At 44.8% G+C, this 13,649-nt stretch overlaps 1 protein-coding gene across 1 annotated transcript in view; it reads left to right on the top strand.

Annotated features, from left to right (window-relative positions):
- Positions 1-13,649, top strand: part of LOC104407837 (arf-GAP with GTPase, ANK repeat and PH domain-containing protein 1-like) — a gene marked incomplete at both ends in the record, with an annotated part of 89,858 nt that overhangs the window by 54,952 nt on the left and 21,257 nt on the right. The window contains one exon of the mRNA XM_010017221.1: positions 379-547. Within this exon, the coding sequence (XP_010015523.1) occupies positions 379-547 (169 nt within the window). The remainder of the gene's footprint in view (positions 1-378; positions 548-13,649) is intronic.

The following is a 13,649-nucleotide window of genomic DNA, read 5'->3' as shown; positions in this document are numbered from 1 at the left end:
AGAGATAAGTGCATAAAATGCTGGCAGAGAGGAGACACAAGTAAGCATGCTCATGAGGGACAGTCAACCTTGTTGTCTTCTCTTTGGGACCTTCTAGCTGGTGAACTCTGACATGTGCCTCCGAACCAGCCATGGTGTGAATTGCCTCTTGTTCGACTGGTAGTTGGAGGATGGATTAGAAGCTTCAGGCTTCCTTAGGAGTATTTGTAGTGAGAAGCATGGAAGGGATTATCAAGAAAAATGGAAGGAAAGGGAAAAACATGGTGGGTGCTGGCTGATGATGCAGGGAAAGCGTCTTAGGAAACCAAAGCAATTAGTTCTGTTGCTTCCAGAACAACCTGTTTGATGTTGTTTGGGGTTTCTTTTTCCTTGCACCAGGACTATATGCAGAACGTTCACGGGAAGGAGATCGACTTGCTGCGAACCACTGTGAAAGTCCCCGGGAAGAGGCCACCCCGAGCCACGTCAGCTTGTGCCCCCATTTCCAGTCCCAAAACAAACGGCCTCTCCAAGGACATGAGCAGCTTACACATCTCGCCCAATTCAGGTAAGAGAATACCAGGCTAGGGAAGAAGAGGGGAAGGCTGCATTTCCAGAGCCTGGAGGCAAGTGTCACGTACCACTGTGATGGGGACCCTCTCTGTTGTTAATCTACAACTCCAAGTAACAACCGTTATGCACCTTTTTAAGCCCTGACTGCTGGTGTGTCCTCCACAAGAGATTCTAAGTAACGTTCAGCATCCATCTTTTTATATTTGTTACCTTATCCTTGCCAAAACCCTACATAACTTCACAGGAATTAACATGTGAAGAATGGATGGTACCTCACAACTCATCTAGTTAGGTCTAAGCTTTGGAAGAACGGGAGATGTATCATTTGAAAGGGCTTTTTGTGGTAGGATCCGCAGAGCTTCTTTCTGCCTTGAGGAGGATGCCTAATTCGGGGCTTTCCAACAACAAGATTCTTCTGCAGAAAGCTATTTTGATTCATTTATGGAAGCAGTTTATGACTCTTTGTGAGCTCTAAACAACACAGTTTATTGTTTGCTGAAGTACTTGTCCATACAGATAAGTGGATTTAAAAGATTGCATTAAGGGAAAGCATTTGAGGCTGTTTCTCTTGTAAAATGCAGAGTTTCTATAAAACTCATAACGGTATAATGTTGGTATGGAGGTTTTGTCAGCATGTTTGGGAGGAAGTCCATAAAGTGCTGAGTGCCTTTTGCATTTATGATGAATGTAGGCACCTCCAGCGTGTGCTGACAAAACCACCCAAACATGCTTCTGTCCCTGGGCAGTACGCACTGCACAGGTAGGATGAGCAACCACAGGAAGGATCACCCTGCTACTAAAGAGTCTTCTCTTGTATAGTCATAGTTACCTTATGCTTTAAGACAAGATGGAATTCCCTGCATTTTTGTGAAGCACATCTCCCTGTATTCAGGGAAGAGGAGAAGGATTTTCCTTCCAGCTGCAGATGCTGCTCATGGAGATGAATGGTTAGAAAAGGAAACAAAGCCTTGTGGCTTTGCAGTGGTGCCACTGAGCAGACATCCCTGGAGATGTTTGTGGCATGTTATACTAGATTGGCCTGGGAGCTGAAATGTCTGAAGCCACAACTTCATCAGAGACTTTCTCACGTTGCAACCAACTTCTGAAGAGGCACAGAGCTGGCATTGTCACTGGAGGAGTTCGTAGCAGAGAATTCTTCATGGTTGGTTTGGATTTTTCCATTTGCTATTCAGTTTCCATGACTGGCTGATGGGAATGTTTCTGGGTTTCAATATATTTAGGTTTCATAATTTAGGTAAGAAAAATGTTGGACTGAGTCAGTAAACCAGAGGTAAGAAGTTTCAATAAGAGATTTCTGCTTTTAAGACCTTTGAACAGAGGCAAAAATTACTTGATTGCTCCAGAGAAGTATGTTTCTGAAAACATATTTAGAGATGTAAAGTTTATAGGATGGGATTTACATGTTTTGGCATATGCTTAGATTGTCAGGTCAGATGGAAATAACTTCTATGTGACTTTGAATTGAATAATGCACATTTCATAGAATCCCAGCCTGGTTTGTGTTGGAAGGGAACTTAAAGCTCCTCCAGCTCCAACCCCTGCCCCGGGCAGGGACACCTTCCACTAGAGCAGGTTGCTCCAAGCCCCTGTGTCCAACCTGGCCTTGAACACTGCCAGGGATGGGGCAGCCACAGCTCAGCTCTGCATCAGTCTGTATGTCACTTTCAGTACTCTTATGTTCAGGTAAGACTGAGGAGTTGCATTGCAGAGAGTGATTTTAAATTATCAGGAAAGTATTAGTATGGTAATAAAGACACCAAAACACTGTCACCAGCTGTGCCTGGCTTGGTAGTCTCAGCTTTCATGTGGTCAGGTACATGCAGAGGGTCACAGCTTCTGTTGGGTAGGAGACCTGTTGGTGCTCGGTGCTCACACTCCGGAGTGCCAGGAGGACTTGTGGGATCTCTGCAGTTTTCTGTCATGCAACTAAAAACATTTGCAAGTTACCCCTTGCACTTTGTGCTGCTGTCACAGAGCTTTTTCTCAGTTGTTCTGCTGGAAAATGTTGTCTTCATCTTGTGTGATGCATTAAAATCGGTTGCAGGGCTGAAATGAGTGCTGATTTTTCTTTGGGAGGTTTCTGTACATGGACTTGCTGTATGGAGGAAGTTTGGACCAAACACAGAAAGAAGCAGCACTTACTATTGTTATTTCTAGGCCTGCAAATACACTATATTCTCTCAGCTTCACATGTTACCTCTTCCCCAAAACAGTGATGTTTTCTGTTGTGCTTCTGCCAGTGCAGACCTGGTACCTGAAGCAAAGTCTTACTTGCCGTGCTTGTAAGTGAGAAAAATATTTCATGTGGTTGTTTGGTGTGGTCAGGAACAGACTCATTTCCCTTCTGCTGTTACAGAACTGTGTACAGGTTACTGAAAAGCAGCTAAGGTATTAAAAGAATGCCATTAAAATGTCATGTTTCAGATTGCCTCTGGAAATAGAATTCATCGTCTTTACTTATACCTGCTGATAGCCCAGGCCCACTAAAAGCATTCCTCAGCTGAGATTTTCCACTAACTTGTGTTCCTGGAAATAGCTGAACGTACTTTCATTCAAACATCAAACAAAAAGGCAACTTTTATTGTTGAAACAGTCAAATAGTGCTTATCTTACATGATGTCTTCATGTTTTCTCTGTCTCTTAGTGGAATTTCTTGCTTTTTGGGAAGATGCCAGCACATCAGCTGGTCTGATAGGGAGGCAAAGCCAAAGCCTCTTGCCTGTCAACTGGCAGGTTGTAAAAAGACAAGGGGAATGGCTTTAACTTGCCCGAGGGGAGATTGAGATGAGCTCTGAGGCAGCAGCTCTTCCCTGTGAGGGTGCTGAGGCGCTGGCACAGGGTGCCCAGAGAAGCTGTGGCTGCCCCATCCCTGGCAGTGTTCAGGGCCAGGTTGGACACAGGGGCTTGGAGCAACCTGCTCTAGTGGAAGGTGTCCCTGCCCGTGGCAGGGGTTGGAGCTGGAGGAGCTTTAAGGTCTCTTCCAACCCAAAAACCGTTCTATGATTCCATGAAAATACGTGCTATGAGGATGCTTTCTCAGGCTGGGATCCTTATGCATAAGGGGTAGCACATGGGATAGCTTGGGTCATGTTACTTTCATGATGTCTTAAGGTTGTTGAATGATGCTCAAGAAACCTGAATTTCAGTTAAGTTTGCATGGCAGTGAATGCTGATGTGTCTCAGTTGAAGTACTTCAGAACAAGGTAACTTGGGGACTTGCTCAGTTCCAACTCACGGTTGGTAGCAGACTGCAGCAGCGCCCAATGGCTAGCAGTCCTGGAAACAGGCACTGGCCAAGTCTCTGTGCCTTTTAGAAGCTGACTCAGTTCTTGCTGACTTTGGAGCAGGAGAGGATCTAGGTTTCAATTACTCCCAAGTTGGGCTGGATTTGAGCTGGTTGACCTGAAGGTGAACTTATTCCTGAAATCTCTCCCAGGAGTCATTTATTTCTTCTCCTCTACAAACAACCCAAAGCCTGAGCTGCAGCAAGAGCCACTGATGTAGAAAGTTCACATCTAAAAATAGCTTATGGTGTAGAGATAAATTGTTTCCTGATTAACACTTCATTTAAATAATTTGGTGCTATTAAATTTACTTACAATAGTGACTGTACAGTATGTGAATTATCCTCCAATGTGTTAGCTACATAGCCATCGTTAAGTATGCTAGAGGTTGTTATCTGCTAAGTGTATCTGACATTGCAGGCATGTTAGAAGCACAGCATCTTCACATGTTTATAAATGTGAGGTTTCTATCTCTTATTAATTGTGATCATCTATCAACTCAGAGCAGCGATCATTAGGGATTTTACTTTACCCTGAAGTACTGGCAGGCAGCAGAGTTGGAATCGACTGTCTTCCAGAGTTTTCTGCTAAAAACATAGGGAATTGGTGTTTCCGTAGTGTATCTTCAGAGATTCTGACATGGTGTCTTTAGATTCTAGTACCTGTCTAGTAATTCTGTTCTTGAACCACTGCATTACTCGTTTTTTACCTTTTAAGCCTGACTTAGAGGCTACAGCCCTTCATGTCAGTTGGGTAGCTGTTTCCCACATCTGCGTTCATAGCTGCTGAGTTCCTTACTGAGAGCCAGTACCCTCTCGAGTGTGGCATGCCATATGCAGGAGGAGAAGCACGATGAGAAACCACATGTAGGATCACTCCTCTGTTGTGTTGTGGACTCAAGTCTTGATGCAAAGTATACTGAATTAGGATCATGGAATCACAGACTGGGTTGGGTTGGAAAGGGCCTTAAGATCACCCACTTCCAACCCCCTGCCATGGGCAGGGACACCTTCCACTAGAGCAGGTTGCTCCAGGCCCCTGTGTCCAGCCTGGCCTCAAACACTGCCAGGGATGGGGCAGCCACAGCTTCTCTGGGCACCCTGTGCCAGCGCCTCAGCACCTTCACAGGAAAGAGCTTCTGCCTTAGATCTAACCTGAACTTCCCCTGTTTCAGTTTGAACCCATCACCCCTTGTCCTATCACTACAGCCCCTGATGAAGAGTCCCTCTGCAGCATCCTTGTAGCCTCCTTCAGATATTGGAAGGCTGCTGTTACTGAATTCATGAGTATTTTTATAATAATCTTTTAACTGGGGGTCACTGTGATGATTCAGACCCATTTTGGGCTGTTGATGAGTAAAAACGTGTATCAAGCCAAGGGCTTGCTAGCACAGGCAGTTGCTCCAGAGCCTGTAGATCTTGGGTTCCTTTGCAAATAAACACAGAACCAAGTCCTAAATTCTGGAATCTGCTCTGAACTCCTTACTTGGAGGTGACTGAGATTGTGTACTGGAGCAGCGTGTGGCTTGACAGTGCCAGATTTTAACTGGGGGAGTTCCTATGAGGCCAGAGGTTGGTAGTTGTTAGTTATTTGCTACTAATGTTGTATCTACGTGGTACGTCAGTTGACTTGTCTTAACATGAAGCATTTTCTGTGCTTTAACTTTAGCATGAGTTTTATGATGTTGCCACAGAGCACAAATGCAAGTTTGTGACTTACTTTTGCCATTAATCACTCAAGTCAATTTTCCATGTGGTTGGGTTTGCTGTTAGTTCCGTGATGTACGGCTGTAGCGAATGAAAGGAGAAGTTGTCACTTTGCTCTTTTCAAAGGAAAAAAAGCCCAATTTTAAGTGCAGCGAAGATTTCCCTTTTATCCCACTAGAAGGGGATCCCTCAAGGTCATCTTCTCCAGTTCCTTTGGACTAGGATTTGCTCTTTCCAGAACTAATTTGCTCTTAGTGGCCTATATTCCTTAATACTGGGGAAAAGGGAACAGGGCAAATGTGAGTGTTGATGAAATGTATATTTGATAAATGGGGGGGGGAAGAGAGTTTGCTTAGATATTCTCTTTAGGGGAAGAAGGAAACAATGGTCTGTCCTGGGATTCTTTCTTGAGGAGAGCAAATGGTGCCCGTCTCTAGTGATGATGATGTAGATAAAGGGTCGAAATGCCTCGTGATGACTGTAGATGCTGGACAAGACACAGCCGGTGCTGCTCAGCCCCTGCCTGTTTCGCTCAGGTTCATTTTCATGCCTCCGTTGTGCCGTATCCTGAATAAAATCCCACATCTGCCTCATCCACCCAATGCAATCTCGCTGGTTTTCGCTAGTTCCACCTTGCGACGCTGCCTGGTTGGATGTTCAGCCCTTTGCAGAATCGCTCGCTCCTTCTCCCCCCAGTGATTTTAAAATATTAAAGCCATCAGGAAGGCTCGGAGCTGATTTACCAAAAGGGAAAAAAAATTCACAAATGTGTTTTGAGTATTGAACTGCCGTTGACATCTAAAGTCCCAACCATGCTGTTTTCCTCCACACTCCAGCAATCAGGACATCCAGCAAGCCCATAAAAAGCCAAACTAATAGCATGAATATTCAGTGACCTAGAATACTAATTATTGTCATGAATATTAATGCGATCGGACTTGCTTTTTCCTCTTCCCTTTCTCTCTGGCTCTTGCTTTTTTTTTCTCCCCACTCAGCCAGCTCTAAAGATGGACCATAATGAGAGCATTTAAGAGAGAGAGCGCTCTCCGGCGTGACAGGGACCGGGGTAATAAGGAGAGCTTGATTAACGTGGTGCACTTGGGGGAGAGATGAGAAGATTCACGTGGGCCTGTTGTGGGGGAGGCAATGAGGCACCGGCGGCTGTGTTGCTGCTCCCTCAGATTAATGAGGCCTAAGAGTGCATTAGGAACAGTGACAAAGGTTTGATCTAATGGGCTCAGTCATTTTTCCTTTGAGTGACAGACGCACAGAAGTAATTGGCTGTGCAGAATGGCAGCTCATTGGCAGTACTTAAGGATACATTATCCCCGTTGTGTGGCCCGCAGAGGCTGTTTATCAAAACTGCTCACACTGCAGACATGCATTCACTTAGCTGCTGTTACAGTGGCAATAGCTATAGGAGAAAAAAAAAAGTCATCTCCCATTCGTATCTATTGTCTCTTGTTCGAAAATAAAGTTTCTTTGTTCCATTTCCTGAAGGGTCTGGGGGATGTTTGAATACCAGCAGTCGTCCATCCCCATCCTGAAGAGGCTCTGGATGCAGCTCGCAGAGGTTGGGCAGGTTTGTAGGTGGAAAGCTCCCAAAGTTCCTTTGGTCCATCTTAACCAGCTTCGATGCAGCGCACAAGTAAGACCCTTCCCTCCCAGCCCCTCTCCAGTTGCATTATTAATAACTTCCACAGACAAGTCAAAGGGATTAGGAAGCATTTTACATCTTTTGCCTCAGGCCCCTACACATGCTTCGCTTTACGCGCGAGCAGCGTAATACATTGGGATGATTTGATTTTGCCCTGTTGTTGTTTGCAAAGTTAGAGTCACAGTCGTGAACAGGGTTCACAACAAAATAACAGCAATCCAAAGTAGGGCATTTCCCAGTGTAAAACGATTGCCTTCATAGATGGTACCTTAACAGGCAGGTGACAATCAGTTCTTGCCCAGAAAGCAAAGCGTAGCTTATTTATTACGACTATTTGTTAAAAGTACTGAAAAATAATAGTAATATGCCTGCCGGGAAGGGAAAACACACTTTGATCACAGTAGAATAAATAGTCTGGGATCTTGAGCGTAAGCCTGTGGTGAAGATCTTGGGTTTAACTTTCCTTTAGAAGAGATGTCTCCTCTGATGACTTAATTTTCCTCCACACTTGCTGTGTTGGTTTGGCATGCTCTGAGAATAATAGCTTTTCTCGTTATACTCCCAGCACCATGTCCTTCACTGCCAGGATATTTCTTGGCATTGCCTTGTTTGTTCATTAGTATTGACCCTTCTCAGTTTGTACACTACTAATCAAGCCCTGCTCGCAGAGGCTGCCCTGCCAGGCTGTGAGATGGAACGTCTTCCTCTATTAATAGCTGCTTATCCTCAGGAAATTGGTTCAGCAAAGAAATGCTTCTGGAAAAAATAAAATCATCTTAACAATCAGTAAAACCCAAAAGGAAGTTGCCTGCTACAGCACTGAAAAAGTTTCTCAGTGTGTTGAAGGACAGTTTCAATACTGGAACCAGCGTGGTTTGGAAACACTGTTTCCAAAACCTGTTTTCTTACTCTTTTCTTGTTCTATGTACGAGTAAGCTCAAGGTATTTTAGGTCCCTGATGGACCCAAGGCACAAACAATGTGCTGTTGCACACTGCTGTCAGATTGAAACGGAAAACAGAATCCACAGCAACACTTGGGGGGTGGGTGTCCCCATTAATAACCCGACTCAAGGACCTGGTTATGGAAGTTGGAGCTCTCTGGCCCTGGCCCCACAGAGAACATGGCCAGACGGAGCTCTGATGCCTGGGCAATACCTTCCCTTCCAATGTGGACTTCACCCTACTCAGTTGGAGAGGCATGGTGCTGTAAGTAGCACTATTCCCAGATTTCAGTGCAGAGCAGGATCTCCAGAGCTGGCAAGGGAAGGGAAGGAGGGTGCATCTGTCAAAGACGGACCTGAGGCAGCAAGCTGGTGGAACCCAGAAGAGCCATTCCCAGATTTTCCTCAGCTAAAGCAGAAGTTGTGCCAACATGCATGTTTATAGGCAAAGCAGAAGGCAGTGGTACATCGCGTGGTCACCCACTTTGTAAGAAAGCTTTGTCCAATGGAAAGATACCTATACGACTCTGGGAACTGGTTCCTCAGGGCAATGCAGCATTGGGGAGTGAGGAAGGGAATGCTTTTCATCTTTCTGCAACTGCCAGAGCTTTTTTTGCACCCTAACGCCTGAAGAAACTTCAGGGAGCGGTGTCGGGAATGGGTTTCGAACAGGCACCCAACAGCCAATCTAATCTACTTGACAGTGCCTTTTACTGAATTAGAGGGCATTTCAAGAATAGGCAGTATTCCTGCAACAGAAATTGACCCAACATGATTTGAAACAATTAACCCTCTGATACCAAGAGTCAGGATTTCCTGACCCACAACTCTAATGTATTTTTCATTAGTTCTAACAGCTGGTGAGCACAGCCCTCTGGCCTTAAGAGGTTAATTTCTTTTTTGGCGGGGGGAAGAGAAGCTCATGGTGAACGTGAAGAGGGTAACACAAATAAACCATGGCCATGGTGAAAGCATTGGCTGATTCAGTCTTTCTGTGCTTCAGTGCAGCCGCTCTCTGCAGGTCTCCCATGCTGCTGCTACATGGAAAAAGACAGTTCTGCTTCACGACTCCTACAGTGTCTGCTCGTCTCATAAACTCGAGTGTACGAGTTGCACTCCTGAATGCAACTTCTTGTAGCTGAGTGATTTGTTTGGGAGAAATCATGAGTGTGTGACCTCCTCCATGTACTGAAGTCATTTGTATCTGGCCTCTTAGGGTATAGCTGTGAATGATATGCATTGTGCATTTGTAATTAGTGGGTGGTGTAGTTGGGGAAGGCTTAGTTTAAAGTGGTGGGTGTGTTAAAATAACCTGTGCTGCCCAGTGAGGATTCACTGTGCTGTTTTTGTTCAGTTAAAAGAGGGCAAAAGAGGAATTGCTAGATGCTGTCCATCACACTGTTCCAAGAGCAACGAGACAAAAACCCTGAATGGTCTCATATAGCTGGGCAGGTTATTGCATAGATAGAATCACAGAATGGTTTAGGTTGGAAGGGAGCTTAAGGCTCCTCCAGCTCCAACCCCTGCCACGGGCAGGGACACCTTCCACTAGAGCAGGTTGCTCCAAGCCCCTGTGTCCAACCTGGCCTTGAACACTGCCAGGGATGGAGCAGCCACAGCTTCTCTGGGCACCCTGTGCCAGCACCTCAGCACCCTCACAGGGAAGAGCTTCTGCCTCAGAGCTCATCTAAATCCATCTCCCCTGTTTCAGTTTGAACCCATCACCCCTTGTCCTGTCACTCCAGTCCCTGATGAAGGTCCCTCTCCAGCATCCTCGTAGCCCCCTTCAGATTCTGGAAGGCTGCTCTGAGGTCTCTATACAGATATAAGATAACATTTATAGAAGATAACATTACGTTAAACTCTTTTGTATGTTTTATTCACGTTTTTATAATACACTGAGTCTTTCTCTTCGGGTTTTACTGCCTAGATGTGCACTTTGCATCTTGTATGGTCCTGTGCTTGTATAAATCTTATCTTCATCATATTTCTAAGTGTTTTAATCTGATGCTGTCAGGAAGTCCCTCTGTGCTTAGGAAATGGAGGCACGTTCTACCCCCAGTGTGTATGTTTCTCTCAGCCTCTTTATGCATACACACAGGAGTGCACTCCTCTGCAGATTTCTTCTTATGCTGAGCCTCTTGTCTTTGTTTGCTCTTTGCTGTCCGTGGCTATTCACCCTGAATCGATGGACATATACTTTGGATTTTGTGTGAGTGCTCTCACTTTTCGGAGAGGCTCTTCTGCTGAGCTTTAACCCAGGCTGGAAATTGCCCTGAATCTTAATTTGGGTAGGTTTTGTGGAGCTTAATTGTTTGAACATTTTGTAAGCGCGATCGTAACGGGGTATTTTATAATATCAGAAAAGATAGTTTTAATAAAGCTGTCTAGAGCTAGAAAGAGGAACTCTTCCTTTGATGCTCCTTTGGTAGATGAAAACATTTTTGTTCAATAGGAGACCAGCATCTTTTTTTTGCTCATTTGAGGCAAGTTCTGGCAACATACTGATATTCATTCAAATATAAATGCCATATTCACTTTGAAATGCAAATTGTTTAAAGAAAAATAGCATATGGTAGAGGTAAGTACCTTTTCAAATCAGCTCCCACACTTTAGGGATGTGAGTACAGCTAAAATTATTCTTTGGAAAGAATCTGGAGCCTTTGACACATTGAAGCTTGAACTAATCAAGGCTTCCCAGTAAGCATATACACATATCCATATCAAGGAAACAGTGCTGAGAATACATGGATTAGCATAGTAATTTAACTGCCCCCTGCTAATCAACTTAAACAACCAGCTGATGCATATATGAAGTATTTGAAGAGGCACTCTTTCACAGCTCCAGAATGGGCCAGGTAGCTGACCATGGATTTCATGCTAATGTCGATATATGTATCTTCTCTGTCTATGTATAGATAGGTATAAAGGGGGCTGACAAGAAGCCTGGAGAGGGGCTTTGTACAAGGGCCTGTAGGGACAGGCCAAGGGGAGTGGCTTGAACCTGCCAGAGGGGAGACTGACATGAGCTCTTGGGCAGAAGCTCTTCCCTGTGAGGGTGCTGAGGCACTGGCACAGGGTGCCCAGAGAAGCTGTGGCTGCCCCATCCCTGGCAGTGTTCAAGGCCAGGTTGCACACAGGGGCTTGGAGCAACCTGCTCTAGTGGAAGATGTCCCTGCCTGGGGCAGGGGTTGGAGCTGGAGGAGCTTTAAGGTCCCTTCCAACACAAAACAGTCTGGGATTCTCTGATATACATATGTGTGTGTGTGTATACATGTGCAAATGGGGGAGACAGCAGAGGCAGAATACATCAAGGCAGTTGTTTCTAAAGCTTGATGTAAAGGCTTCATGTGCTTAACCCAGTATATAGGGTTTACTTCTCAATGAGTTTCGATGGTCTCCTCTTTTGAACTGTCTCTTGCTTCTCTGCTAAATGGCTGAGGTGGTTTATGTTGAGGCATTATCCTTGAGCAAAAATGTTCTGTTGAGGTCTGGGTTGGGGTTTGCATGTTACAGATAGGAAAATCATAGGTCTGATTTGTAGAAGCTTTGTGTAGCATACAAAGTGTGCAAGAACAGTAGTCAACTTCCAGCAGTCCTTGTTTTGGTGTGATACCATTAGTGCTTATTGGAGTGCTGGAATCCATGTCCTGGGCATGCTGCAATTAAACTGAGAAGTGGGAAAATGAGCTATGGATTGGGAAATAATGATTTTGAAATAAGGTTGTAAAGAACAGCTTCATGCTAGAGCTGAACACATTCAGGAGGGGGAGAGAAAAGGGCACGCTTTGTTTCTATAGTCCGGTCCTTCTGATATCTACCCATGCATTCTGGCTTGCATGATGTGATATGGTGTGAAAACCTTACAGCATGTGAAGAAAGTGGATTAACCTTGACTGAGTGTTATTGCAAGGGGTGCAGGTGGCAGATCTATCAGACTACGGCAATACCTTGCAGAAACATTAAGTGAAAGGAGAATTCTTACTTGTTTTGCAGAGTAAGTCACTTACTCAACAGTTTGATGTCGTAACAGGGGGGGTGGAGTTCCACAGGATGGCATTAAGGTGACAATCGGTGCTGACATGATGGTGTAGAAGTCTTGCTACTCTCTTTTTTGAGGTTTTGCTTTTGCATTGTGGTTAGAAAGTGACCAAATGCTTCTGTTCGAAGGTGAACTGGTCAGAAGATGTTAACATACAGATATTGTTGCTCTCTGCACAGGCTAATACGGATGTGTCATCCAGGCAGAGGTGTCCAGTAACTGTTCCTTTTTCCTGTGATACCCAGGAAGCTCCCGTCTTAGCTGTCACGTACCAGTTTTCTCCTGCTTTTGCAGGAATTCATCACATGAGGCTTCCCATTTTTCTAGGTGCATTGTCAATATGGCTACAGGCTAAAAGTGCACTTTGGTGGCATTGCTCTTGAGTTTGGCAAGGTGGATGCTTGTGAAAAACCCAAGTTGTTCCCAAAGCTATTTACTAGTAATAAACAAAGATGTCTAAAAAGGTCCTACAGCAAAAACAGAGACATTTGGCTGTCCTGGTAGTTCTTTGCTGGCTCTTTCCTAATTTCTCAACCGTCTTTTTTAAGTGGGAGATACTGTGTGCAGTGTTTCAGATGCCCGTCATGGTGTGCTCAGCTTGTGGTTTGTGTCAAGTGCAGTGTTAACACACATTCTGGCACCCACCGTTGACTCTTAGTCCTTCACAGCAGTGCTGCTACTCAACCAATTGGTCCCCATCCTCTGCTTCTACACCAGGTGTCCTGCCCCAGGAGCTTCTCTTTATTGATCCACATGGTGTTCATGTTGGCCTAATTGTCAAGTTTCTAAAGCCCGTTTGGTCTGAAGCTTAGTTGTTCATGTCAGCCTCTCCCTTTAATTTGGTGTATGATCAAAATCATTTATTAATGGATTGTGAAAACTAGAGGAAAAGGTTATTCCAAAGCAAGCATCAGCAGCATTACACAAGTTCATTTGGAAGGAGGTATTTCTTCTAAGAAACCCCAAAATCTCTGCCCTCTCAGCTAGTATTTCCATTTTCTGTTGTGACTTCAGGACATTGAGCTAGAACTTGATTCTCTGCTTTGTACCTTCCTTTCTGTAGGCCTGATTTCTTTGTTGAACATTTCTTTGGAAGGTGTTAAAATACCAACATTAGCAACTTGCTCTCAGTTGATGGGGTCAAGCACATAATACCCTGAAGAGGATCAGTTGTTGGAGGCATACATTTTTTCAACACTTTGGCAGATGATGCTCTAATTATGGGATTCTTTCGGACAAAAGGGCTGCCCAGGGAAGGTGATTGGAGAGGAATTATGCACCAGTAGCTAAAGCGTTGCATTGGGAGGCCCCAGCATCGTTCCAAAATCCTGTATTTCATGTCTCCAAAGTAGAGATTGCCATGCAGAAGTTCTGGAGACTGAGTTAAGTGCATTCAAGACTCAGGTGGACAGATACTGGAGTGCTGGATCTGTGCTAAGGACTAA

This window comes from Nestor notabilis, unplaced genomic scaffold (assembly GCF_000696875.1).
Source record: "Nestor notabilis isolate BGI_N333 unplaced genomic scaffold, ASM69687v1 scaffold3586, whole genome shotgun sequence".
In the NCBI taxonomy this organism is placed as follows: Eukaryota; Metazoa; Chordata; class Aves; order Psittaciformes; family Psittacidae; genus Nestor; species Nestor notabilis.
This window is presented reverse-complemented; position numbering and strand designations above follow the sequence as displayed.